The sequence below is a fragment of the Dermacentor albipictus genome, unplaced genomic scaffold (assembly GCF_038994185.2).
Source record: "Dermacentor albipictus isolate Rhodes 1998 colony unplaced genomic scaffold, USDA_Dalb.pri_finalv2 scaffold_25, whole genome shotgun sequence".
In the NCBI taxonomy this organism is placed as follows: Eukaryota; Metazoa; Arthropoda; class Arachnida; order Ixodida; family Ixodidae; genus Dermacentor; species Dermacentor albipictus.
In genome coordinates this window covers 1037541-1064384 of record NW_027225579.1, presented here as the reverse complement: position 1 = coordinate 1064384, position 26844 = coordinate 1037541, and the positions used below count along the sequence as shown (strand labels likewise).

Here is a 26844-nt window from a genome sequence, read left to right as displayed (position 1 = left end):
CTTCGATTTAGTTGTGCCTTAAAGACCGCGTGGTGTTCAAAATTAACCCGAAGTTCCCAATATGGCTTGTCGCAAAATCAGAACGTGGTCTCAGATGGTAAAACCCAATAATTAAGATTGTTTCGTTTGTTTGCTTCGTTTGGACGAAAAGGGGCATTGAATACACACGGTTTTCCACCTTTCACCTCCCTTCTTGGGTGGTCAGCCAACAAGAGGAAAGCAACTAAGGTGATTTTGTTTCTACTTTCTGTTGCCAGCTTTACCGCAAAATTATCACGGCATTCACGATTACTTTATTTGTCTCTCATGGGGTATCTGATGTGCGTCTTAGCTGTGTCTAGGTCATTCCTTTTTTTTCTCTGTAAAACCTCCCCTCCCCTCCCTCCCCCGCTGTCATCTTTGTAATGTGTCACCGACAACATGGGCACCCTAGTAATGTAAGTGTATCACAAGAAAGTTTGAGTTTATTTTACATGGCCCAGCTTAACCGTTTGAATAAATGTTACTCCTTCGAAATTGAACATTTACAGTTTGCTATGTTTCGAGGAGTACCTTATCACCTTCACGCTTGTCACGGAAACCATTTAACGGCAGCTTTCAACAGTAAGTCACCGCTTGTGCTAAGGCACGATAGAGAAAGGTCTCGATGATTTCGCCAAGGTTCTCGCAGCTGAAATCTAATTTAAATATAGAGGCTTGGCGAGAATTTCACCTTTTCATTCGATCGCCATTACTTTTGTTATGCTAACTATGCACACATTACGACAATCTGACGACGGTTATAACAGTCACAAAAATTGATCAAGCGGCTTGTCGCGAACGTGATGACCATTCCAGCATGGCACAAAAGAGGCTTTGTCTGACTCTCCTCGTCGTCTGCCTGACCTTCCTGCACAAGCGAACAATGCCCGCGCGGGCAAAGCGCATCAACCGCTTTGTCAACACGCGCAAAGGCTGCACACACTCTAGCGGCAACAAGACCTCAAACAAACAGGACAATTGATGCATGTAGAGTGACTGTATTGTATTGATGCCTGTGCAGTGACAGGAAGCACACAGAGCAACTGTAGATGTCTGGAGGCTGCCTCAATACCACCTAGATGTCCGGTATGAAGGATATTCCCTGCTACCGTCATGCAGGGCATTCTCTGTCAGCCAAGCCGCGTTTGTGCACCGCTGGCGCTAGTTTTTCTTTACTTCTAACGCACAGTATGAGTATAAAGTTGAAGAACGAAAACGACGCCTTCAAAAAACTATTTTATTTAAATAAAGCTGGCACGATGCAAGCGTTAACTTGCTATTCAGGCACATCAACCCTAGGCCAAATATCGGGAAGAAACGCAGTAATTGTAAATGTCAGTGGCTATGCTCTTGGAACTGAAACACAGTGGACGCTAGTGGAGATCAATGCCTCCTAAGTATAGCGTGCTGGATTAGCAAGGAACGGTGCACGCGATAAACACGCTCTCAAAGGTGAAGTTATCTGCAACTTTACAATAAGCAAATTCAGTACACATTAAATTTTTTTCTAGCGCCTCTTGGAATCTTTCTGGTAGGCTGAAAAGAGTTGCTGATTCACTGCTAAGAGTCAGCTCAACCGACGCTCAGGAACATGTTGCCAATGACTGTGCAGCGGCGTACGGAATCGTGCCGGCGGAGCGCGTCCGCATTTCGAAGCAGGGGCTCCGTTGCGCTCTCGTACAGAAGCCGGGCTGCGTCCGCGAATCCCGCCGCGACGGCCATGTCCAAGGGCGTCATGCCTTCTTCGTTGCGCAGGCTCGCGTCGGCCCCTGAGCCCAGCAACAGCGCTACGCACTTGTCGTGGCCGCGGCGCGCAGCCACATGCAGGGCCGTGTCGCCTCGGAGGTCTTGAACATCGCGGACACCGTAGTTCCGCAGCAACAATTCAAGCAGGTGCGCCGCGTTGCGAGACGCACAATAGTGAAGCACCGTTTGCCCGAAGCGGTCGCACAGGGACGGGTCGAGCAAGTCCGCCGTCTGCGTTTGGATGTCCCTCGTCACATCCGTTGAGCTAGCTTCCTCACCGAGCTTATGCGATTCTGCAGGCACACCTGCGGTGGAATTGTCCGTCACATCGTCTTGCTCCGCCATCGATCCATCTTGTTCTGCGACGGTCTGGATGAGCAGTGAAGCAGTTTCGTAGTGGCCCTTAACGATGGCTAAGTGCAAGGCGGTCTCCCCGCGCGCGTTCTGGACGTTCCGGATATGCGCTGCCTCGAGCAGCAGCCGGACCACTTCGGGCCGGTCGTGGCGACCGGAAGCAGCCAAGTGCAAGCACGTGTCGCCGTCTAGGCTTACAGCATCCCCCTTGCACCGCGACGCCACCTCGCGGATGACGTCCAGCTGCGGCGCTGTCGGTGCTACGCTCGAGGACACCGCTGCTTTGACGCAGGCGTGAAGCGGGGTTAGGCCGTAGACGGAGTCGGCTACGCGCTTCCACGACGCCGGCGGCACGTGCTTGAAGAGGACTGCGGCTACCGCCGGACTCCGGAACACCTCGTGCAGCGCGGTCCAGCCGCGGTTATCACCAAGGCACGGGTCACAGCCGAACTCGAAGAGGACAGAGGCCACGGCGGCTCGGTCTAGGCGCGTGGCCTCGAGGATGGCGGTGCAGCCGCCACCATCTTTGCTTGGGTCGTCGGCCGTCAGAATGCCCGATGACAGCGCTGCCGCTACGCCACTCGCATCATCCGCCCGCACTGCCTCATGTAAACGGCGGCTCAGTGCGGCCTCGATGTCGCTTCCTTCCATGCTGCACCTGCGCAAATTTTATGCGTGCATAATTACGGTGACAAAGAAAGCGATTGCCTTCGTTTAGCAACGAATCAGGGCGTAGAACTCTTGACACTGCTATTGAAAGACACAAAATGAACAACATGCAGTTTTGGGCCTGCTGTCTAATATCTAATATAATCACGAATTTATCGAAGAGCAGCTCCGCCATCTATGGCCTAGTTAACTTGAGTTAATTACTCGTACTGGGAGATGCTTGCGACGCTTTCTATGAGCCCAAGCATTATTAAAACTTATTTCGGTAGTTTTTGGGTGCGCTCGCCGCACCTGGCTTTGTGACGAAAGGTACCTCGGCCGTGTGACGCAGTTTCGTGTGTATTGAGTCTTACCGGGACAAGTGTTGGCCCGTTCTCTGACCCCAGACGTTATTGCAACTAATTTCGTTTCTTTTAGGGGTACTGAGGCCAAGTTGTTTTGGAAACGCGCAGTCAGCCATGTATTTGTGCTCGTAAAGGGCAGGAAATAATGCCCGGGAAGAGAAGGCTGCTTGAAAATCGGATGTTTTCTTCAGGTTTTACGGCATTGTTTGGGAGGAGTCTAATTCCTATGAAATGTATGTAAAAGTGAATTTATCTATAATGCCGCTCATTCACCACTTACCACACGCACTATTCCTGTAAGGTCAATATACTAAAATGATACATGCTTGTATTTTAGTTTTTTTCAGCTGATGGCATCCGGTCGAGTTTCGTACGGCAACGACTGCTGGTTACCTGGTGCCACAGCTTTGGATGAATGCACAAGAAGCCCGGAGCGAGAATTTGTACAGAGCAAAGTAAACATTTCATCGTTTCAGAAGAAGTCTTGCATTTTATTTATGGAATTGCACGTGACAAAGATTGACTGGAGGCTTGTAAAGATCATTCGTAATCATTTTTACTAAATAATAAAACGATTCCACGCTACGGCCGTGCGTGGTTCAGCAGTAGAAGCGAAAAAAATAAGTGCCGCGCCGATCAGCGGAGTCGGTGAGGCGTGTGCCAGCTGGCGTTCAAAACGCGCGCGGCCACAACTGAAACCGGCAGGTGTTGATATCATCCACTTGGTGCGCTACAGTCAGTTCGGCAGCAAGGCTCTATGGTAGTGTCCGCTCTTGATGAATGTCTTTCTCTATGGCCGAATCTCGTGTAATCCTCGTGTATGCGCGACGCGAAAGGTGTGGAACTTTCTGGAAGACATGCGGACAGCAGCGATTTCTGTGGAAAGTTCTATGACCAATGTATAAAAGCTGACGCGCTTGACCCACTAATCAGGTTTTCGACGATCGCCGACTGCGTTCGCTGCTGTCGCCCTTCTTTGAGTGTAGCCTGCTTTTGAGGGCACAAGTTCTTCCAATAAAACGCTAGTTTCGTTCTGCCCAGTTTTGTTACTTCCTTCACTGTCACTACTACGTGATAATAAATCAAGACAGAAAAGCAAGAAAGAAGTAGCAGTTTTGCCCGAACGGCCAAGCATAGAGAACGGCAGCATAGGGCTGCCTGAAAGCATTACACACAGCAAGGCTTGTAATTTCGATGGGCATGCAGTATACATTTCATTCGCGCACTTATTAAGCAAGCGTGGTGTCGCGCACCCAAGGAAATACATGAAGAGCCTTCACTGGATGACCGTGAAATCTCGCGACCACAACGTTGGCGTTGGTTGGAACGTGGCCAGCGGGAAGTGCGCATGCTTGTCCTTAAACGAAAGTTTCATGCTGTCACCCCGATTCACACGACACTGTTTCGCGCCTCTTAAACTGAGCAGATGACGAGGGATCCAACACCAGGCGCCCCGGAATATATTGCGCATTAAGGCACAGGCCTTCTCGGCTAGCCCGCGCTGTCGCCCTGACGTTCTCGCCCTTCCACAAGCAGCTGGTCACGTGACATCCAACAGAACCCGCGCGGGTTTCGCATACACCGTTGCACCCGGGAAAGCAGGACAACGGTGATAATGCGAACGAGCCTCTAGTGCCCTAAACAATGATATCACAATGAAAATTTAACTACAGGTAAGCCGGTTTCATAGGAAAGCAATGGAAAAAGATATAAAGAAAGAAACAAAAGGCATAAAAAACGGCAAGAAAGAAAGGTATCGAAGCGCAATCAACATAAAATAGGTAACCAAAAACCACAAAACATTCAAGGTAAACTTGAAAGAAATTTTCAGTGGCTAACCTCACGTTACGCGTGTCTGGATCTACCACATAATTTATGGGCTTTCCTTCTCTGCCTCAGTAATGCTGCTTAAACGGCCCTTCACCAAGCCACATAGCAATTTTTGGTTATATGATGGAAGGTGTTACATGCCCTCTACGGAGAATTCAACCACAATATTTTTTTTTTTTCAGATTGGTTCATTAATAGCCTACATTTTATTTCCGCGAACTCATCACTTCAGGAGGCGAGGTCCACCGGCAACAGAGACACTCTCTCCACTTGCCCCGTCTATCCTGCACAAGCGTAGTTCCTTCCCTGCATTCTCCCATACCGGAGCTAAGGATCGCATAGTGCATACGTCATGCGCCCGGCTTTCTTTTTCTTTTCTTCTCTCGCTATGTTGCGGTGCGGCGCACTTCCGCCGACGGTCGCGCGCGAGCGGTTGGCGCAGCGTACGGTTTTGCGCACTGTGAACGAGAACACCGGACTAGCGATATAAGTCAGTGCTACAGAAACACTGAGGCAGACGGAAGTGGATCACACACCATGATGGCGCATTGGAACGCGCTAGAATATTACATAGGTTTGCTCTCAACGCGCGCTAATGCATGACGTGAGAACAAGCAGACGAAACGGAAGAACACCTCTCTTGCTACGGAACGATGCAAAACAGAGATAAGCAGGCATTGGGTTTGCAGATTTTATTATTTCTCTAAACATTAAACACAAAAAATGTCCTTTTAATTACAGGTATTCTCTCAATAATTGCCCTTTGACGGAGGTTGATGAATATAAATACTTAGGTAATAAAATTACAAACCGCTTAACATGGTCAATACACGAGAAGAAAGGGGGTTAACCGAGGGGCCCGATTTGGTCAAGTCAGCATGGTGAACATGGTCAACATAGTCACGTCATACTACTAAAACATGCTCATCCGCATCTAATAAGCTCGTTTTCTTGAGGCACAAACTAACGACAGCTCCATCGGAAATAAAACTACTGGCCTATAATGCATTTATAAGATCTAAATTAGGTTACGCAAGTATTCTTTGGGGTCCATATCTTAAGTAAGATATTTGGAAATTCGAGATGGTGCAATGAAAAGTGGTCCGTTTAATATTTAATGCTTACCAGAGAAATTACTCGCCGTCAACGCTCCTGGCTAGTAATAACATCTCTGTTTTACAACACGGAAGAGCAATTGCTAGGCTTGAATTTCTCCACTTCCAGGTAAATTTAAAATGAAACCTGAAACCTACTTAACACACCGAATTTCTAGGCAAACTAGACATGCACATGCTTATACTCTTCCACCTTACTTGGCGCACACAAAATTTTCCGTGTATTCTTTTTTTCCGCAGATAGGATAGGATAGGGATAACTTTTATAAAGTGCCGGCTCCTGGCTAGTAATAACATTTCTGCTTTGCAACACGGAAGAGCAATTGCTAGGCTTGAATTTCTCCACTTCCAGGTAAATTTAAAATGAAACCTGAAACCTACTTAACACACCGAATTTCTAGGCAAACTAGACATGCACATGCTTATACTCTTCCACCTTACGTGACGCACACAAAATTTTCCGTGTATTCTTTTTTTCCGCGGATAGGATAGGGTAGGATAACTTTTATAAAGTGCCGGCAAATGACGGTTTGACGCGTCGTGTCGATGGCCAAGCGTCCACCCGGGGTTATACCCTACTCTGCACTACCCCAGTTGGGCCCGTTTGTAGTGGGTAATGAGGCCTGTGCTTTTCGAGCGCACCCCGGGCCTGCTGGACGTCCCATAGTTGTGTTTCCTTGTCTCGAGACTGCAGTGCACCTTCAAGTTCGGGCGGGTAAGTCCTAGAGGTAGCTGCCGTTGGGAACCTGGCACATAATAATAATAATAATATTTGGGGTTTTACGTGCCAAAACCACTTTCTGATTATGAGGCACGCCGTAGTGGAGGACTCCGGAAATTTTGACCACCTGGGGTTCTTTAACGTGCACCTAAATCTAAGCACACGGGTGTTTTCGCATTTCGCCCCCATCGAAATGCGGCCGCCGTGGCCGGGATTCGATCCCGCGACCTCGTGCTCAGCAGCCCAACACCATAGCCACTGAGCAACCACGGCGGGTAAAACCTGGCACAGTCCTACATGATGTGCCATTGGTCAGCCGGACCCGTTGCACAAACACCGCACATTCCACTCGGGTAGAGCTATGGGTGAAGCACGTGCAGCATTGCGGGGGCGAGGAGTGACGCGGTCTGTATCTGCCTTAGGACTACGGCCTCCACCCGTCTGAATGCCGGGTGGGGAGGCGGCATTGTCCGTCGAGCTAAGTGGTCATACTTTGTTACTTCAGCATAACTAGTCAATCTGTCCTTGGTTTCGAACCACCACATGGAACGGTCACTCTCGGGGGCGCGGAAGGTAAGCGATCGCGCCGCCGAATCGGCCGTCTCGTTCTGGTTCGGTGTGGATGCACACTCGCCGGCGTGCGCCGGGAACCACTTGATACGGATGGCGCTGCTGTGGTCTTGAAGTTGGAGCTTGCCGATGATGGCGACCGCCGGCGCGTATATGCGCCCCTTGGCAAAGTTGCGCACGACATTCCTCGAGTCGCTGAGCACGGTGCGACACTCGGCCTCTGTTATCGCCAGAGTGATGGCAAAAAACCTGCTTAGAATCTGTGGCGTTCGTGCACCGCACGCTCGCTGCCGTTGTCTTTGGTGCCGGTAGCCGCCGCAACACTACTGCCACGAAGCCTTCCCGCTTGTGTTCCGCTACGTCCACGTACCAGGCGATCGGGTCTTGGGCGTCTTGTACGGTGAGGGTCTTGGCTCGCGCCTGCCGCCGTTCTTGTTTGTACTCTCGGTGCATGCTCTTCGGGATGGGGTCCACGTAAATGTGGGTCCGCGCCGCATCTGTGATCTCCCACGGTTGCCGGCTGCGAGCTTGGGGGTTGTAACCCAGGGACGTCAATATACTGCGGCCCGTCTTGGTGGTAGAGAGGCGCTCGATTTGCGCGGTGAGCTGCGCCTCGGCTATTTCTTCTAGGGCGTTGTCGACGCCGAGTAGCAGGAGCCGAGCCGTACTCGTGGTCTCCATTAACCCCAGCGCCGTCTTGTAAGCCCGCCTGACCAGCGTGTTGATCTTGGTCCTGTCAGTGACGTGCCAGTTGAGGTAGGCCGCAACGTAGACGATGCGACTGATCATGGACGACTGGACAAGGCGCACGAGACTGTCTTCACGCATGCCCGCCCATCGTGTAGAGAGTCTGTGTATGAGCCGGATGGCGTCCATTGCCTTGGTGGTAAGCTTGTTGATGGTCTCGTCGTTGCGGCCGCGCTTGTTGAGCAACAGGCCCAGCACCCTGATCTTGGGAACTTCGGGGATGCGTTGTCCCAATACACTCACAATCTTGATGTGGTCACACTCCCCAAGGGGAGCGCGCTTCCGTCCCAGTCGAAGCGGTGTGAGGACGAACAGCTCGGATTTTGCGGCAGAGCACATTAGGCCTGTGCCGTCAAGGTGCTGCTCGATGGTGGTAACCGCAGCTTGCTGCTGTTGGTCGATGCTGGCGTCGGTGCCGCCGGCCGCCCACAGGTTAATGTCGTCGGCGTAGATCGTATGCCAGACGCCGGTCCCCGCTACTGCCCTCGCTACCGTAATCATGACGAGGTTAAAGAGCAACGGCGAGATGACCAAACCCTGTGGTGTACCCATGCTGCCGAGCTTGTGTTCGGGGACTTGAGGTCTCCGGCGTGCAGTTCCACCGTGCGGTTAATATGCCTGAGTGTTTATATGCCTGAGGCTAATAGCTAATATGCCTGAGTGTTTGACTTTGTCGAATGCACTTTGTAAATCGAGCCCCAGAATTACTTTGCTGTCTTGTGTCTTGTTGTCAATGATTTCTTGTTTGAGTTGTAACATGGCATCCTGTGTGCTGAGTCTGCGCCGGAAGCTGATCCGTGTCAGGAGAGGCCATCCCTAAGTATTCCTGCCACCGGTTGGCGACCACGTGCTCCAGCACCTTGTCCACGCAGGACGTGAGCGAGATGGGACGCAGGTTGCTGATGTCCAGCGGTTTGCCCGGTTTCGGAAGCAGAATCGTTCTTGCCGTTTTCCGCTGTCGGGGGAGCTTGCCCGCATGTCAGCATTCATTTGGTAAACCGGGTCAACTCCGTCCTTCGTGGCATTCTGAAGCATGTTGCTTATGATGTCTCCCCCAAAGCTGATGTGTTCAAAACTGTGTCTTTACATAATTTCAGTTCTTTGCTGCTAGAAACTGTTATCCTAAAGCATTTTTGGATAAGCCACTATAATATTCCTTATCGGCCTGTTCGTTGCCTGAGACCAAAGAGTCCTTATGCTACACCCCGCTGTAAGACGAGGTATGGTCGAAGACTCCGTAACTATTATGTCCCAGGAATGTTTAATTTACTTCCCCAAAGCATACAAGATGTGAAGCCGAAATATTTTCTCAGAAAGGCTCTGAGACACATTAGTGCGTGATCGGAAGCCTGTCATGTGTGTTTGTGTGTGTTTTCTCACTGTTGTCTACAATCTAATAACCAGTTACTGATGACTCTGTCGTTTTCTGCCAGGCACTGCCGTTCAAGCCCACTGCCGCTTTGACAAGCCCGATTCTTTCTTTCTATGATTCCCAAGTCATCAATAAATTATTATTATTATTATTATTATTATTATTATTATTATTATTATTATTATTATTATTATTATTATTATTATTATTATTATTATTATTATTGTCATTATCATTATTGAAGTAATGGGTTAGGGCCTCTATCGAAGCATCGAACCATAATAGAATGGAATGCGTTACTGTTGGAAGCATGTGTGTGATATGAATAATCCTAACTTTGGGGGCTGTGCTCCTTTCTGTTTCTGACCACACGGTACAAATTGCAATGTTGGTTTTTTATGTTGTGTATCTGCTTCATTGTGGTTTGCACTTTTGCGCTTTCCGGCTGACTTTTGATTATAATTATGTATTATACTGTCTTCTGCCGTTTTATCATGTGCTTTTGTGTTGTTTGAATTTCATTTGTCAACTGCTTTAGTTGCGCCCTCCTGTTTGGTCTTTCGACCACAGCATGTTGTAAAGAAATAAAGAATTTGTCTCTTCAAGCCACAGCTCCAACAAATAACTGCTGTTGCCTTGAATAATTATCGCAGTCACGTGTCACTGAGAGTGACGTCACACCACGGCGATGCACATAGCCCACTCGCGATATATACGTCACTCGGCGGCTGGGAGCGTGGCGGCCGCGGGGAGGACAAAGGGCGTTTGGTTTGAAATTGCAGCTCTTTCGCGGCGCGTAGCGACGTAAGGGCTCAATCACACCGGCGACTGGAGGAGCTCGCGCGACCATTTGCTACTCGCGATCAAAAAGTGACTGAAGGAGAACGATGCTCACACCGGCAAGCTCGGCTGAGCGCGACCTGCAAGTCGCATCCTGGAGATGATCGTTCGCAGCGAGAACACTACAGCGAGAACACTTCGATGATTTCGCGTTCCGGCAACAGCCATGGATTTTGATTCGAGCGATGAGGAAAGCGTCGTCAATGTGCCCTTCTGCTCTGCCGTCGTGTCAGTGGTAGCAGCGCGGAAGACTCCGAAGAAAAAGCGACGCTATACTCGCGGACAACTTTCTGTGGCTATGCAAGTAAGGTTACGGAGGCAAAGCGCGCACAAGTGAGAATACTTCTGAAAATAGTCCCATGTTTTAGCCACGTTAGCCTAGGATGGGGAAGAGAAAACACAAGCACCTTATAAGTTACAGGTAAATAAAAGAGAACACTACACTTAGTGTAGAGGTTTGCTTATTTTGCGGCTTTTCCCTTCCGCGTCTGGGAAAAGGCGAAACCATCGCACGTGGAAGCTGCGTCGATTCAGCGTCTTTTCCAAGCAACCAAAAGCACTGTCAAAGGCTGCCGGTCTACTTGGCACGGTAACACATGTGCAGCTGCCACGCGCCCTTTGCTTTCCCTTCATAGCCACAGGAAGCTGTCCAAGAATATAGCGCAGAACGCCTCTTTAAATATGACTATAGTGCGTGCGCCCGTGTATCCGTACGGGATAAGTGGCCGGACAAGCTGCCGCCCTCCTGCCCGAACACAGCGCGCATGGTGAGGAGTAATATCGTTAGTAGGTTGTAATTTCTAGTGGGCGTGGCGTGGGAATCGGCGCATAAATTATGCGCATTATTTTGTTGCTGTTTAGCTTCCTGGAAATGTTACCGCATACATTCGACACGTTGTTGGAACTGCTGCGACCCAGCATCACGAGGCGAGACACCCATAACAATCCTGCAGTCTGCCATGGTGGCGAGAACTTTGTGTTTGGTGGGACGCAGGTTGACGCCGGATGAAAACACATGCGAACGTTACTTTCCGCATGCCGCTGATTGGTTTAGCAGTTTTGCGACCACAGTCGCGTGACTGAAAAACCGAGCAGCGAGCGACTGGCCCAAAATAGTCGCTTTTCGAGAAACGTGACCACTTGCGACTGGTCGCTTTGCCACCAACTTGGTGGTGCGACCACTGTCAGTCGCCGGTGTGAATGAGCCTTAATACTTAGCAGACACGATCGTTGTAAGCACTGCGCTTGTCAGGTCAAGATGGCCAGGCCTGGGGAGGGGCCTTTTAAGCTATTGTGACCACAGAATATCTGTCAACAAACAGTGTTCTCAGCGTAGAGCTTTCTCGTTTTGTTCGCGAGAGCGAATGAATGACATTTTTCTTCTTCTTTTGGATCGCTTCTCCGAACATGACGTCCCTTACATAAACAGGCTTTCCAACCTAGGCAGCATAATTGTTGCCGAGGGGCAAAAGTGGAACATTTTTTTTTGTTACTAATAACCTCTCGATTAAGGGACGCTTGAAGACCTCCTAAAACAGCTTTTCATGACATGTAGCTCTAGTTGCGAATGAGCGATAGTTACATGTCACACCGGCAAACCGGAAACAGTACACAGAACGTATCCCCGAGCCTTGTGCAGTAATGGCTCGACACGGGTCAAAACTTTCGAACACAGTTGCCGCTGATAGAAGGCATTGCTGCTACGAATATATTGTCAAAATACAGCTTGCTTTCCCTTCCATTGCGCTCACTTACATCCCGCTACTGTGGTTTCAATCCACGTTAACGGAGCATAACTCGCCGCAGATATTGCACCGCATAAATGAAATTCAGTTAGAAGCTACTGCCGAAATGATATTCGGCTTTCCAAAATTTGCTTTTAAACTAGCTTGTTCTTTGATTTTTGTGCTTGATCTATTGCACCGAGTTACTTGTGTTATTTCTGACACGCAGGACGTGCACCTTGTTTCCGCGCCTTAAATGCCAAAATAACCTAGCTTATCATAACAGCGCAGTGACTACTGTTGTACAGACCCTAGCAAAAGCCTTAAAATCAAGAATGTCGCTTTTCTTTTTTTTCACTTTTTCTTCGCATCTTATCGGCATGTAGCCGGAAAAGAAGCGGCACAGTGCGCATTTCAAGTACGCTACCAATGTAATACACTTGAAGGATCTTACGTTACACGCTTGAGCCATACCATATATTAACTATTTTTGCTGAGGTTGTGATTCCTAAACTGTTGTTTGTGGGAATAGTTTTCCATTTTGACGCGACCATTCCCGAGTTCTCTGAATGTCACCCTATAATACATTGTGCAACGGTTAAAGGCCGCATGTCGCGCACGTATATGTATAGCGAGAGGGCTCTAGCAGTGTCACCCGATTTGACGACCAGTGACCATAATTACCACTGTCTTATTACTGTGCTTTGTAGGCAAAAGTTCACCGAACATGCACGTGGATTATTCCACGTTGTGACCACTGTCATTGCCTCCCGCCTGTTAGGTGCCAATATGATCCGCCACGATTAATTTCAATTATTTTCGTCTATTAAACGTAGTAGACGTCGCACCTTTCCTGGCTCTGGAAATCAAAAACCTGCCGCGATAACTCAGTGGCTATGGCTCCGCGCTGCTGAGTATGAGCTTGTGGATGCGATTGTCGGCAGTGGCGGCCACATTCCGAATGGGGGCTGAATGCAAACATGCTCGCGCAGTGTGCATTGGGTGGAGCCCCAGGTAGTGGAAAGCAAACCAAGCCTTCTACTACGGCATCCCACATATCCCCCTGTGCTGTTTAGGGTCGTTAAATGCCACATTATATTGTATTTTTAAATAAATTTAGCCAACATTGTCATTCTTGCAGTGATAAGCTGAATTGATTCTGGTTCTATGAGAGTCATGGGCCAGGCTATTTACAAAACAGTCTGATCAATGGTGAATTCTATAAGGAGGATCACTGTCGTGAGAAAGGCATCTTGCTTTGGTTGTCGCAGACAGGTGTTTTAGTTTCTCTGTCACCGGACCCAGTGGTTGGAAACTCTGAGGAAGCAGCAAAGAGACAAACGTTGGTGCCTAAGGCCATCAGTATCCCTGACACTGAAGAGCAGTATGATGGCTGGTTGCCTAGAAGGGGTTTACGTGTTTTTTTTTAACGAACGAGCACTCCCTAGAAGCAGCGCTTTTCTCAACTCACGACCTTTAAAAGGGAGCAATAAAAGAGATAGGAAAAGCAGGGAGGTTAACCGGAATATATATATCCAGTTTACTACCCTGCACTGGGGAAGGGGTAGGGGAGACAGAAAGACCTGAAAAAAAGAAGAAAAAACACAAGGAAGGGCACACACATGAACAGACTGGGAAAGGGGAAAGAAAAAAATGCACAACACACACACATACACACACACACACACACACACACACACGGACACACGTACACACACACTCGAAGGAACGCAGGGGTGTAACAGTCATTCAAGTAAGCTGGTTGATCGGAGAAACCTCTGTATTGCCTTCATCACCTTCTGGTGTTAAGGTCGCATCAGCACGCACTCCAAGATCCTCTGCTCAGAAAGCGGCCTGTCATCAAGGCGTGCCAACGCCGTCACGAGCAATTTGTCCCTGAGAACTGTAGAGAGAAGAATGACAAAGGATATATCCGATTGTTTCCTCGCTGTCGCAACTATCACCGGCAACACTGTCAGTAATTCTGATGCGCCAATCAAATTCGTTCGTGAAAGACATTCCTAGCCATAGCCGGCAGGGAACAGTTGTCTCGATTCGGGATAGTCAAGATAGAATGCGTAGTCGGAAGGATAGGTCCAAACGGTGCAGTCGCGCATGTCGGAAAGCTGGCGTTTTCCGTATGAATCGTCTGACATGACATGCTAGTATGCGAAGCTTTGTTACTTCGTCAGTTCTTGATAGGGGGATGGGTTCCGTCACGACCTCGTCATGAGCTTTCCTAGCAGCTTCATCGGCGCTTTCATTGCCCTTGACGCCGCGGTGGCCTGGGAGCCACTGAAAAGTGACGCTGTGTCCTCTCTCTGCTAGCTGGTAATTTAAATGCCTTATTTCTGGTACAAGTTGGCTTCGTGGTCCACGGCCTAGAGCGTATAGCATAACAATGCAGGGCTGCCTTCGAGTCAGTATATATACTCCATCTTCGGGGTAGATCTTAATCGATCATGTGAAGTACAGCAAGCTCCGCAGCAGCCGGCCTTGTCCGGTTAAATATTCCAAACTAAATGGCCACAGCTTTTTCTGGGAATATTACAGCTCCTGTAGATCCATCCACAGTTGTCGAGCCATCAGGGTAAACCTGGATATGGTCCTTGTGTGCCTTGTACAGCATGAGTACAGATATCTACTTGAGCGCTGGCGACTAAAGTGCTGTTTTCGTTCGAATTATCGATACTAACAGTCGAACTTGTGGGCGAACAAAACAAGCAGGTGCAAGGAGCCTCTTGGCAGGCGTATAATTTCTAGGGAGGGAGTCACCATACCCTGATATCTCCTGGCAAAAAGAGGTACTGGGCCGGTCTTTCGGTAGGGTGGTGTATGGTGGAAAGGGGTGGATAGAGTATGGTGGATGGTGGAAAGAGGCGCGGGAAACCTCCTTGGTGTGTGCTCTGAGCACCTCAAATGTCATATGAGTTCTAACTGAGTAATCTGGAGCTATCTTCATTTTCTCCGCTCTTGATGTGCAGCGCGGCAATCCAAGAAAAACGCCGAGTGTGCGCCGTGCACTCTCAATTGTGCAAATGTTACTTCTGCAGGTATTGCTCAGTACAGGTAAGCTGTACCTCAGATACCTGAGAAATAGCGTCCTATAGAGTTGTAACAGCGTATACTGATGTACCCCACGTTTTCCCCTCCAAGAATTTTGAAAACGTGTGAAATGGCCGTTAGGTGTTTCTTCAAGTAGGCCACATAGGGACTCCATCTGAGGTTTCGATCAATGATCACCCCCTAATAATATATGCGTCCTGGCGTAACATAGATTTTCCCCATTGATAAGTATGGCAGGACGTCATTGGCTTCCGGGTAAACGCGACCTACACACACTTGTCAAGTGAAATCTGCAGACCTTGCTCGCAAAGATACGCCGATATTGAATTCGCGGCTTTATGAAGCCTCGCGCCCACCTGAGTACGTGTTACACCACATGTCCACGCGCATATGTCATCGGCGTATGTTGATACCTGGACATAACTTGGTATGTGTTCCACGAGAGCAACAAGACCAAGATTGAATAGTGTGGAGCTCAAGACGTCACTTTGCGGAACAGAACATTGTGTATAGTGTTCAGAAATCGGACCGTCATCGGTCTGCACATAAAATGACCTCATGTGTAAGTAGTTGGGGGCCCACCACTACACTCGACCACCAAGGGCAACCGAATCACGAGCGTCACGTATAGCGCCATGAGCAACATTGTCATGAGCTCCTTTTACGTCCAGAAACATGGCGACAGATAAGCGTTTACATCTCTTTTGATGTTGGACTTCAGTGACCAGATACATGACATTATGAATGGAGCAACGGGGATGTCGAAATCGCGCCATAGCGTTCGTAAGCATGGCCGTCTTCCAGGTACTACTGAAATCTGGCAAGGATCATGCGTTCTACCACCTTCCGTCCTCAACAAGCCAGCGCGATTGGCCGGTATGACGTGAGCTCTACTGGTGAGTTGCTAGGTTTAGGGAGTGGTACCAGACGGCGTCTTGCATTCTTGAGAAAGGTTTCCATTCCACCAGGATTCATTGAATATATCCCGCAACGCATTTCGTGCTCGCTCACCCGGATGGCACAAGAAGCGGCACGATATGCCATGTGGTCCAGGCGTCGACGACCGATTACACAAAGCAAGAGCCGCATCGAGCTCCTCGGTGATGAAAGGCAGGTCCATGCGTGAATCCCATGAATGCGGCATGATGCCATTCGTAGCAAGGGAGCCTGTGTACATTAATGCAACTGCTACTTATAGGGGTCGCAATTGAGCGATATCATCCTATTCAGAGCGAATGTGCGCGTGCCCTACGGGTGTGGTTGTATACCGCTCCTCTTCACGGCTTTTACAGCGAAGCTGTATATGGCTAGCCAATTCGTCCGTCCATCCGTCTGCCGCCTCTACGCCAAAAACTCCTCCGTCGCGACCCCATGCGCATAAGGAAAAAAAAAAGAGAGAACGAGAGTTGCGCGATTGGCTGCGCCAGTAGAGACGTCGTTGCTCCCCGTCGCAGCCGAGCGCGCACGCAGCACTTTCTCTCCGGCTCCGAGACGGGTAGGCCACGCGTATGGGTAGGGCACAAGAACAGCTTCGTGCAGCCGAGCGTAAGAAGCAACTGCGTACCGAGGATCCGATAGCTTACCAAACCGTCGTTTAATGAACTGTCGGTATTAACATAGTGATAAACACCTGGGACGCATGTTTCAGCTTCGCTGGTTACCTGTCTGTACGGAGTGCTTGGGCAGTAGTTTTTTTTCGCATAACTTTGGTCAAAGATAACCTTTAGCAGAGTACAGAGGCTCTCGATATTGCTTATTCTGCCAGCGGACACTGGCGAAGTGGGTTAACAATTCGGAGCAGGGAGGGACGACAATTTTTTTTAAAGAAAAGGAATACTAGACGCGTTCAAGTATATTTGCCTTGCATCCCGCTATGGACGACTACTGCTTATACCATTTGTGACAGCGGTGTCGCAGCGAACTCGTCATTAAACCGTCCATTTCTCGAGTTTATAAGCAGGCTTCGTCTGAAATAGTAGAGTTACAGTGAGACAACATTTTCGTGTTAAGCTTAGAAAAGACCGCAAGTAATATAGGCCACTGAAGTTCTGCCTAGATGTCAAATAGCATATTTCATCAACGTCATTCATTGGTGTTTCCATTGGTATTCCCCCGACAAAGCGCCCCTCACCAAGAAAAAAAAAAGAGAAGCTGTCTTCAAATTCTGGAACTGCTGCTAAAGTGTGCAGTCGTAAAAGTAAAAAAAGTAGCCAGGGCATTAGCAGAAAAAAGCAAATAATGCAAGAGATTATCATCCAAGGATACGAATCTCCAAGTATACGAATCTCCAAGGAATCTGAGAAAAGTGTCATCGCTACTCTAGCTGTAGGCTAATAATCCATTTAATTTCTTCGCAGACTCTATGTTTTGATATGTTTTTGAAAGAAAGTTGATGAGCTGTTGATTATTTCCAAAACTTTGAATGTCTTTGTTAATAGTTCAGGCCCTTCTGGGCCTTACTGCACCAGACTCCATCGCAACGCGGCCAATAATCGACGCCTGCATGTCTGGAGTGCAGACTGTTTTTCTGGGCACAGGTTCACCCAATAAAGTTAGTTTGCCATTCACAGTTTTGTCGCTGTGTCCTCAACCGTCACTTCCACGTGACAATATCTTGATGTATAACTGATATCCTGCTATATAACTTATTAGAAAAAGGAATAGACAAGACTGAGAATCATGTCACGACATGAATGACATGCCACGCATGTCACAAATGACATGGCTTCAATGCATTTAAGGACAAGCCCTGCATTTTGTTAACTGCATATATTGTGGATATGCGTGTCATGACATGCATGTGTGACATTATATGTCATGGCACATATGTCATAAAATGATTAGGTGGAAGAATGCGATGGTCTGTATGTCAAGTTATGACGTGATTCCCACGAATGTGCTGGCATGTGTGAGAGGAACGCGACAAATTCGTGACATTACTATGAGAAGAATTTATTCCGACCCAGTGGAGCAAGTTGTCTACTAACTTGGGCCAATGACTATATAAGCACGCTCCGGTTCGCGATGGTCGTTGCATCCTCATTCCAGCTTCGCAATCCGACTCCCGCCTACTATTCTCGCCTCAAAGCTGTACTGGAGCCATGTGGCATGCGTGAGAACACCTCACCATCTCGGCGGCAGAACGCCCGTTGGTTGCTGGATTCATTCAAACACTGATTGAAGAGCATGTTTCCGAAGCACGTTATTTCCGAGTGCCCGACAGCAACGCGCCGCCTTCTCGATCCTCCCCAAAGCTAGTGCCATACTTTCACGGCCCTTCTCGCCGTTACTCAGCCGCTTAATCAAACATAGAGGCGTCCTACTTCCCGGTACGCATAGTGACCAGGTACGACAGCGTCGCATCAAATTCCACTGTGGTAGCGTCATAACAGCTCGGCCAAGGCAAGCAGCATCACCATGCCACTTGTGCTAATAGCTATAAAGCAACACGGGCTTTAGTTTCTGCCAAGCTAGCGCCAATCGAGTCACCCTTTTGTGTCCTCCATGTAATACCAGGGGGCGTAGTCACTGCGAGCACTTTGTGCCTTTCTTACCCATTTCGCGCCGCTATGCCGCTTGTTCACATCAGTTCGGCTGTTCGTGGAAATCGTGTTCTCGTAGTTACAAACGCTGTTGCTGGTGTAATCGCACGCACAAGAGGGCCCGCGTTAATTCTACAGTTCACTGTAGTCGCGTTACAAACCAAACACAAAAACTGGATTTTGTGGGTATTGAGGTGCGTTACGGTGACTACGCGGGCATTCGCCTGTTCTGTCATCCCTACGCCTCCCTCTTCCCACTCGGCATGGTTGTCATTGGTGGGCTTTGCCGTGAACCCTTTGTTTTTTTTGCTATGGTGGCGCTCGCGTTGTCGGAGCTTGCGGGACATGCCTCTGGCACAGCACTTGGGTTGGTGCACGTTTTCCTCTCGTCCACCTTTGCCTCAGATTTCAGCTCGCCTGCGGTGCCTTTTTGCTTGTACGGCAAGCGGTACCCTGTGTTGATCTTATTCCGGAAGCTAAGCCAAAGACCAATGCCTTGTGGGCTTACTACGCCGAGCGGCACTTATCGGAGACCGAACCCGACGCAGATTGCCGCAACTTTCGCGAGCAAGCCCATTGGTTATCACAAGGGCAAGAATGATAGTCGCGTGGACTTTTCCTAGCGGCGTGTCGCGGGGTGCCTCCCACTCGCATGAACGTTCTAGCGGCGTCTTTTTCAGTATTTTGCGCTAATGGTGAGGAAGCCCTTTTATTCGCAAGCTGGACCGGTACTGGTACATTGTTTAGTGTTGGGGTGTGGCTGTAGACAAACGATTTCCGTTAACTAAGCGCAATGTTCTATTTTCTTGCGCGCATTGTGCTTTGAACCGCAGCGTTCGTTACTCCTCTGAAATACCAGGCCCACACAATTTACACAAACACGTTGGTCACCCTCGTAATCTTTTGCGAAACCCCCAATAATAATGCTTCGCATAACGTCCATTCCAACAGAGCGTGGGATCTGGACAATTTCTTTTCTTTTAGTGCGAGAGCATCACTTGGCATTATCCCGCTGTCATCGAAAAGCCGTGGCCGAAAAACAAATTGCGCCAGCTTCGTCTAACTTGAAAAAAGTGAGATGGCCACGGTGAGGATTTGATTTTCTGCCCGCACGCCCTTACTATCGCTCCGTAGCCGAGCGCGCATACCACCGCGGTACCATTGCATTGGGCTGTCGTTGCAACAAGAGGAGACAGTGAGGGATATGTTCAAAGTTGTACTCATGGTCTGACTCTGCCTGGCGGCCGATTCACTAGATGGCAGAGCGTGCGGTGGCGGAGCAAGCACGGCGAGCGACTACGTTGTCGGGAGCAAATGCACGCAAAATTATCGCGTGACTCGCCGCTCGAGGTGCTTTGCGTGTATTCGCGGACTTTAACGCTCGGAAAAAACATTTTTAGGTAGCAGGTACTGAGCAAACAGAAAGCCGTATCAGGAGTTTTTCATGTCACTCTACGATTTTCTCATTAACACTTCTCATGTAATTATAATATTTGAGATGTTCATTCAATGACTTTACTAATTATCTAATTAGGCGGAATGAAAAATATATATTGAGTACCTCCAAGCGCCGGCAAACAACGTTACTTTCCTTCCGCCCAGCTACGTGGTATTTGCATATTTTAAAACTCCTTAAAGTTAGCTGGGACACCTTGTATATGCATGTACGGATGTATGAGCTGCTTTGCCCGTCACGTATACGTCGTAGGTGGCGCAGTTCATACATACATGCATGCATACATGCATACGTACATGCATATATATACGCCATCTAGCACAATAGTGCCAGATGGCACTGTGGAGCTTTCACACTGCACTTACGGCCTAAGTAGTCGGCGGCTGTACGGTGGTTGGCGCTGGGTGACTCCGACGATGACTGGTTTCACCTCCGCCTCGAGATCCCTGCGACCACGTATAAACACGATCCTTCAGACGCAGTGAGTTTTCGCGGTTTTGTAACGTCGCGTGACAGGCAGGTGAAGTGGATGCAGTCCGAAAAATTTGGCCAATAGTCGAGGGCTAATGGCGAAAACCCGTCGAATGAGAAATAACTATTTTTTAGTTCGGTCCAATCATGCATAATCAGTGTGTACACGTCCTATCAGCTGGGGAGGTATCGCGGTTTTCGGGACGTCGCGTGACCGACAGGCGAAGTGGGGGGTGGGGTGGGGGGGGGGGGGGGGTCCTAAATGTTTTCGACCAATCGCGGAGCGCTCATTGCAGAATTGGAGTAGAAATGTTTAAAATAGCTTTACGTTATAGCGCCCTAGTTCTCGCAGAAGCATCGGCAGCTGATAAAGTATATCACATAATAATGATAATCAATGATTCCCGTTGACAAGTTTCCTTTACGTCTAAAATATCGAAAGAGGACCAGATAAATTCTGTCTACATTATCTTAGGGTTGACTGATATTCATGTTTGTTGGACTTTCAGGCCAAGGTCATCTATACCTTAACTAAAGATTTTGAGCATTCAAAAGTAGTAACAAATGCCATTGTGTTGTCTAGCCTGCACTAAATACATAAAGAATCCTGTTCGCATACTGGGCAAGAAAGCTTTTATGCACAAGTTAGAAGGCTATATGAATCAGGCTGGCCAGCTAATTTTAACAAGGCAGATGAAGCAGAATAGCGGGCCCAGGTGAATGCAACAAGTGTGAGGGATAAGTGAAAGAAAGTAGCTGTTTTACCTCACGTTAATCGCATGTTACTTGGATTAAAAAATGCTTCCAATGCTTATGGTGTCACTATAGCACTCGCAGTTCTTGTGAAACTAATTAATGTTTGTTTGGCAGTTGACAAAAAGAAAACTGTGAGGAATAATCGTAACTTGTGCAAAATAATCACAGGTTTCTGCTGTTATCTTGTTATCATAGTGTCGTACCTTGTTATCTATAGTTTATTATTCTGACAGGTATTTGCCCCCCCCCCCCCCCCAATCACAAGATTATTTTTATAAGCTTAAATTGTTAGTGAGCGCTCCTATTGTCTTGTATCTTGTCCCCGTTGCCTTTCAGCGCTATTTATACTTTCATGATGATGGGAAACCAACTCGCCCAACCTGCGGTATTACTGCATCTCTTGCTCAGTTTCGTGCTGTATCAGTTGCAGTATATAGTCCCTAATGCACGGAGAGTAATATCATATCCAGAGAAGAAGAAATAAGTCCATTCATAGCGCCCTAGTGTGTGTACGTGTCTTGTTTTGAACGCACAACACAACACCATTGTAGTGGTGGTGCTCGCCTGCGGCTATTCCTTCCTCTCATTTTTTGTACCGCATTCTCTTTCTAAGGCATGCTGAGGTTAAATATTTTTCCTCAGTGCGAGTTGACACTTAAGCTGCAGAGGGTAGCGTCAGCCAATCACAGCAGCTAGCGGTGCCAATGATCGGACCAGGCGTAATATTTTTCTCTGCTGCGGCACTGCCTTACTATTGAACGCTGTTTTAATAACTGTAAAGGTGACATTTTATCACGTGATGGTCTCCATTGAAGTTTGCATAAAGAGTATGATTTAAATTCTCACAGTTACTGCGGCTGCATCTTGGGGACGTGTTCACGGACGATCACTTTCGGCGATACTATCACATCCGCCTGACGTAGTGCTCAACCAGCGAATCAGCTCATCCGATTTTGTTAAGGCAGCCAATCGTACGCTTGATGTCCGAGGCGATAGCATCGCAGAAAGCGATCCTCCCAGAATACATTCCCTGTTAGGACCTACCATCCCACATGTTTTTACTCATAGGACGGCTTAGCTATGGTAAAGTCGAATGCAAAACCGAAATGCAGAAAACTAGTTTCCAAAAAACAACCTTTCAGACAGATGATTACGCACCTGAAAGGCAGTTATGAACGGGAAAATGATTTTCAACTTTTGATTACGCGTTTAGCTTTACCTGTTTCTGAAATATAGGGGGATAGTGCGTGCATTAAATGGTTATCTAAGCAGTCATGGCTTTCCTGGAATGGGATGTGATCATCTGCTGCTTTCTATACTGTACCTAGTTAATTTACTGATATTTTACTAATTTTAATGAATGTTATGGAAAAAAAAGTGGAGTAGCTGAGAGGCGAGAACTCTGACTCCCGCTATGTGCAGCCAGAGTTAAAGTTTACGTGAAGCACTGAAGATGTTTTTTTCCTTACATTATTTATTCAGTTCATCGTAAACCTCTCGAAAATTACACAGCAAGCATTTCAAGAATACCAACCAGGTGTTTCTTGTGTTCACGTTCGTTCTATATTTCTGCACTGCTGGGAACAAAAATAGCGATGGAATTAGTGACCGCTTGCCGAGAATCGTTGCTTCAAATTTCGTCATCTGTTCGCTGCACAGGTCATCGTTCCTGTACATTGAAGTTCAAGTGCAATAAACACCGGTTGTTAGCGCTGTGTCTGTCGCCTTTACTTCGTACTGTTTGAAGCGCTGCTAGATTACTTTTTGCGAATACACCAACCAGCCCAGTTCAGCACACTCTTTAACAGTTCATGATTGGTTCCACTAAAGGAAAATACGCTGAAAAAATCATCCCATCCTTTTCTCCGGTAGCACCATGCCCAAATGCGCGTGTTAACGATTTCATTGACTATTAGCCAAAAGCGCCAATCTGTATGTTGTCAAATAAGTATCATAAGTATAAGAAGAACGAGCTTTCGTCGCCACCCAATTTCAGATGTATTGCGCGTAATGTTTATGCGCCCATTTATTGTCCCAAATATCATGCATCAGTGCCCATCACTTTGCTTGTATTGTAAAATTCGGCATGGTGATGTCCGGAAAAGTGGTAGGCAAATAGATAAAAAGTCTACTGGGATACAGCCCCCATAGCACAATTGGGAGTGCATCGCACGCCTCGTGGAGAGGTTGGAGGCTTCGACTCCTACCTGCGGCAAGCTGTGTCGTCGTTGACGATTATTTTCCTTTTTCTTTCTATAGGGACATGAAGCGTACTGCAAGGTTAATCCTTATTTTAAAATTATTTTACATTTGCATTACAATATGGTCAATTCACCCTGTGCTTTCAATGCCTTCGTAAAGCTCGACCAATGGTGTAATAATGCGGTAACACAGCACAACTTAGAAGTAGTGAAATTGTGCACCATTGCAAAATTATCCACGAATGCAACGCATGAAAAGCACGGTAGTGAAAAATAACATCATCATGGGTACTCAAGTACAAAATACATTTTAAAATACAGGCACTTATATTGGCAAGCTTACGATCATATATTAGGCATATGTAACTGCATTAGTAGGGGGCTTTTCAAACCCGCCGTGGTTGCTCAGTGGCTATGGTGTTGGGCTGCTGAGCACGAGGTCGCGGGATCGAATCCCGGCCACGGCGGCCGCATTTCGATGGGGGCGAAATGCGAAAACACCCGTGTGCTTAGATTTAGGTGCACGTTAAAGAACCCCAGGTGGTCAAAATTTCCGGAGTCCTCCACTACGGCGTGCCTCATAATCAGAAAGTGGTTTTGGCACGTAAAACCCCAAATATTATATTATAGGGGGCTTTTCAATTGCAGAACGTGCCATAAAGGAATAATTTAAACGGAAATTAGTTATCCTTTAAATTATTTAAAACTGCGATTTATTATTCATATATGATACTTCCGTTCATAATCGACTTGAGCTCACGGATGTGCACGCTCTGCCAAAACCAACCTTACAAAAAAATTTTTTTTTTTGAAAATTGAGTTGGTACACACAAACAGGAAGAAAAAATGACTCGGTCTTTTATTATCCGCTACTGAAAGCGAACAGTGACTGCTGATAAAGAACAAGTGGCAGCAGAATCGGGCAGTAGTATTCAGTACAATAGATAAAGGCGGTGAGCTTTTCCCCCATTCGTTATACAGGTTGTACAGGAAGCAACAAAAAAAGGGGGGGGGGGGATAGCAACTTGCCCCAGGGTGCGAATTGAATTCGCAACCTCCGCGTGTCGTGCAGTGCCAGTTGAGCAATGACAGAGACTCAGCTCCTCGTTAATTTTCGCGGGCACATCAAATGCTTACGGGTGCATTTCCAGGTCTGCTTCCGACTATTGTAGCGGATGTCAAACATCCTTTGTTTCAGGCTGTGACACGTCGTGGTACGTGGTGTTCTTTTTTTATTGTTTACGAGAAAACAGCTAGGAAATTCTTTTAGGTAGCCTATCATAACCTTACTGCCACAGATGAAATAATCTCGATGCAGTGCGCAGGAACCATAAAATATGATCCCCTCGCATACTGTCAAGCGCAATGCGGCCGCGTTGTGGATGCCCGGCTGAACCCTTTATCGTGGTCTGGTCGCCTTCAAGAGCTCCGTGCGGTGGTCGCGACACATGACATAGTAGCGATTTCTAATCGTCGCGGGCTCGTATCTGCATGATAAACATGCTTTGCGAAGAAGCACAGCTGTGGTTGGTAGCCGGGCTACAATCGCGACTTGGTCGAGTGCAGTGACTCCACAAGATAAGTTTGGGCTGCCTTTTTTTCAATATTGATGATCTCCGATTACCGAGAAAAGCGAAATATGCAACAAAATCTTTACATGAGTAGACTTTTATATCAGTTGAAAATGAGGCCAACTTTAAAAATAAAAAATACGTGGACATTGTCGAAACTCAAGATTTAGTTATGGGAATTGTCGTGTTCTGGTACGCTACACTAGCGGCTGCAATGGCCCGTAATTGCGACCAAACAACCATCTCGTACAAGTTGTTTGCTCGCGAATTTTCGGGACAAGAGAAAATGCAAAACTGGACACATGGCTTAGTTATCTCGCAAAAAATAGAAAGCAGATACATACTCGAGCCGTAGAACTGCGGAAAAACACCAATATTTTACAGTCACAGAAAGGCTGCGATTATTCTAGCTCAATTAAAAGATCAATAAAGGCTCTGATGCAGCAAATTTCAAGAAGGCAACCTACATGGATTGCGCGCTTCGTCGTCATCTCCAGAATCCCCATGCCGCAATAGAGACGGCAGATGTTCCTAGAAGCAAGTGCAACGCCAAGCTACTAAAAAATGTGTGAAATCTATGCTTTCAGGGGCCAGATAAAGAGCAAAAGTAAAAAAGACAGTCCCAAGCACCAAAGCCTGACAATCCGTCTATTCAGCCACTGTCTGATGCCATCGGACAACTAAAGAAATACGCGCTAGCTGCCCCGGACTAACATCGATGGACGCCAGGCTCGCGGCAATGGCATTCGGTATGAAGGCTTAGCAGCAATGAAGGAAGAGCTGCATGTCTCCGGCTACTCAAGCACAAAGCATCATCGATCATCTCGTTAGCACTCACTCTTCGTCGCTGCTGGGCAGCACGCATTGGCGTTTGTCCATGGCTGGCGGAATGGCAACAGAAGCACCTGCCTCCATGACTCCTTTTCTCCACTCGATGTTTCAGCCGGAGGTCGCTGCCTGCAGCATGCGTCCCTTCCTGTGCTCGCGAGGAAGCAGAAAAAATGGTAGAGCGGGCAAGCGGAGGAGGACGTATGACGCCACATCCGTCCTACGCTGCGACGACTGATACCGGCGCGGCCTCCAGTTTTCAAAAACACACTGCCTCGCAGAGCCACGCGCGTCACGTCTGCAGCCGTGCGTTGAGAGGCGCGCGCTCGTTCGGTCGGCTGGCGTCGAAACTGATACGCCTGTATCGCGTGAGTCAGAAACGCGCGTAAAGTGCGTGCGTTTGTTTCCGCGGCGCTGCCTCACAGCATTCCGTTTCGCATAACGCGGAGGAGCGCCTGTGGACAACGGAGTTCTACCCCCCCACCCCCCACCCCCACTCCGTTTTTTCTGTTGCACCATTCGCGCGCGTACACAGGTGGTAGAAGATCGCAGAAAGTATGGAACTAGCCAGAAACCGAAACACCCGTCGATCTAAACTTTCAAACGGAGGATATGTAGGGTGTGGATATCCTTTGCTGACGTCCACCACATATTCATAAATAGTCATCCAAAGATATTTGTTTCCAAATACCCTACGGGCATTCTATTTTTTCCCGCATTCTAGGGTTTTCACGGGCGGATCTGTAGGGAATACCTTTGGCAGGGGCCCATATGTGCCGAAACATATCTCAACATTTTTTTTGCTTAAGACACTACACTCTGTAAAGCAGGCTGCTTTCCTGTTAACGTTCATTTGTTTCACATTTGCTATCCCAGCTAATGGGCTTATTGCAGTTAGAA

General features: G+C 47.9%; 1 protein-coding gene across 2 annotated transcripts; it reads right to left on the bottom strand.

Moving 5' to 3' along the window:
* Window positions 1-1239: 1239 nt before the first annotated feature.
* On the bottom strand, window positions 1240-26173 carry LOC135914812 (ankyrin repeat domain-containing protein 65-like). Of its 2 annotated transcripts, XM_065447740.2 has the most exons (3): window positions 25955-26171; window positions 20483-20563; window positions 1240-2779 (listed from the first exon to the last, which is right to left on the bottom strand). In XM_065447740.2, exons 1-3 carry the CDS (start codon window positions 26029-26031, stop codon window positions 1594-1596), a joined length of 1344 nt encoding a protein of 447 aa, XP_065303812.1. In that variant the 5' UTR covers window positions 26032-26171; the 3' UTR covers window positions 1240-1593. The 2 variants fall into 2 exon arrangements, with proteins under 2 accessions (XP_065303812.1, XP_065303813.1); XM_065447741.2 differs by lacking the exon at window positions 20483-20563 and having other exon boundaries at window positions 25955-26173.
* Window positions 26174-26844: the final 671 nt, after the last annotated feature.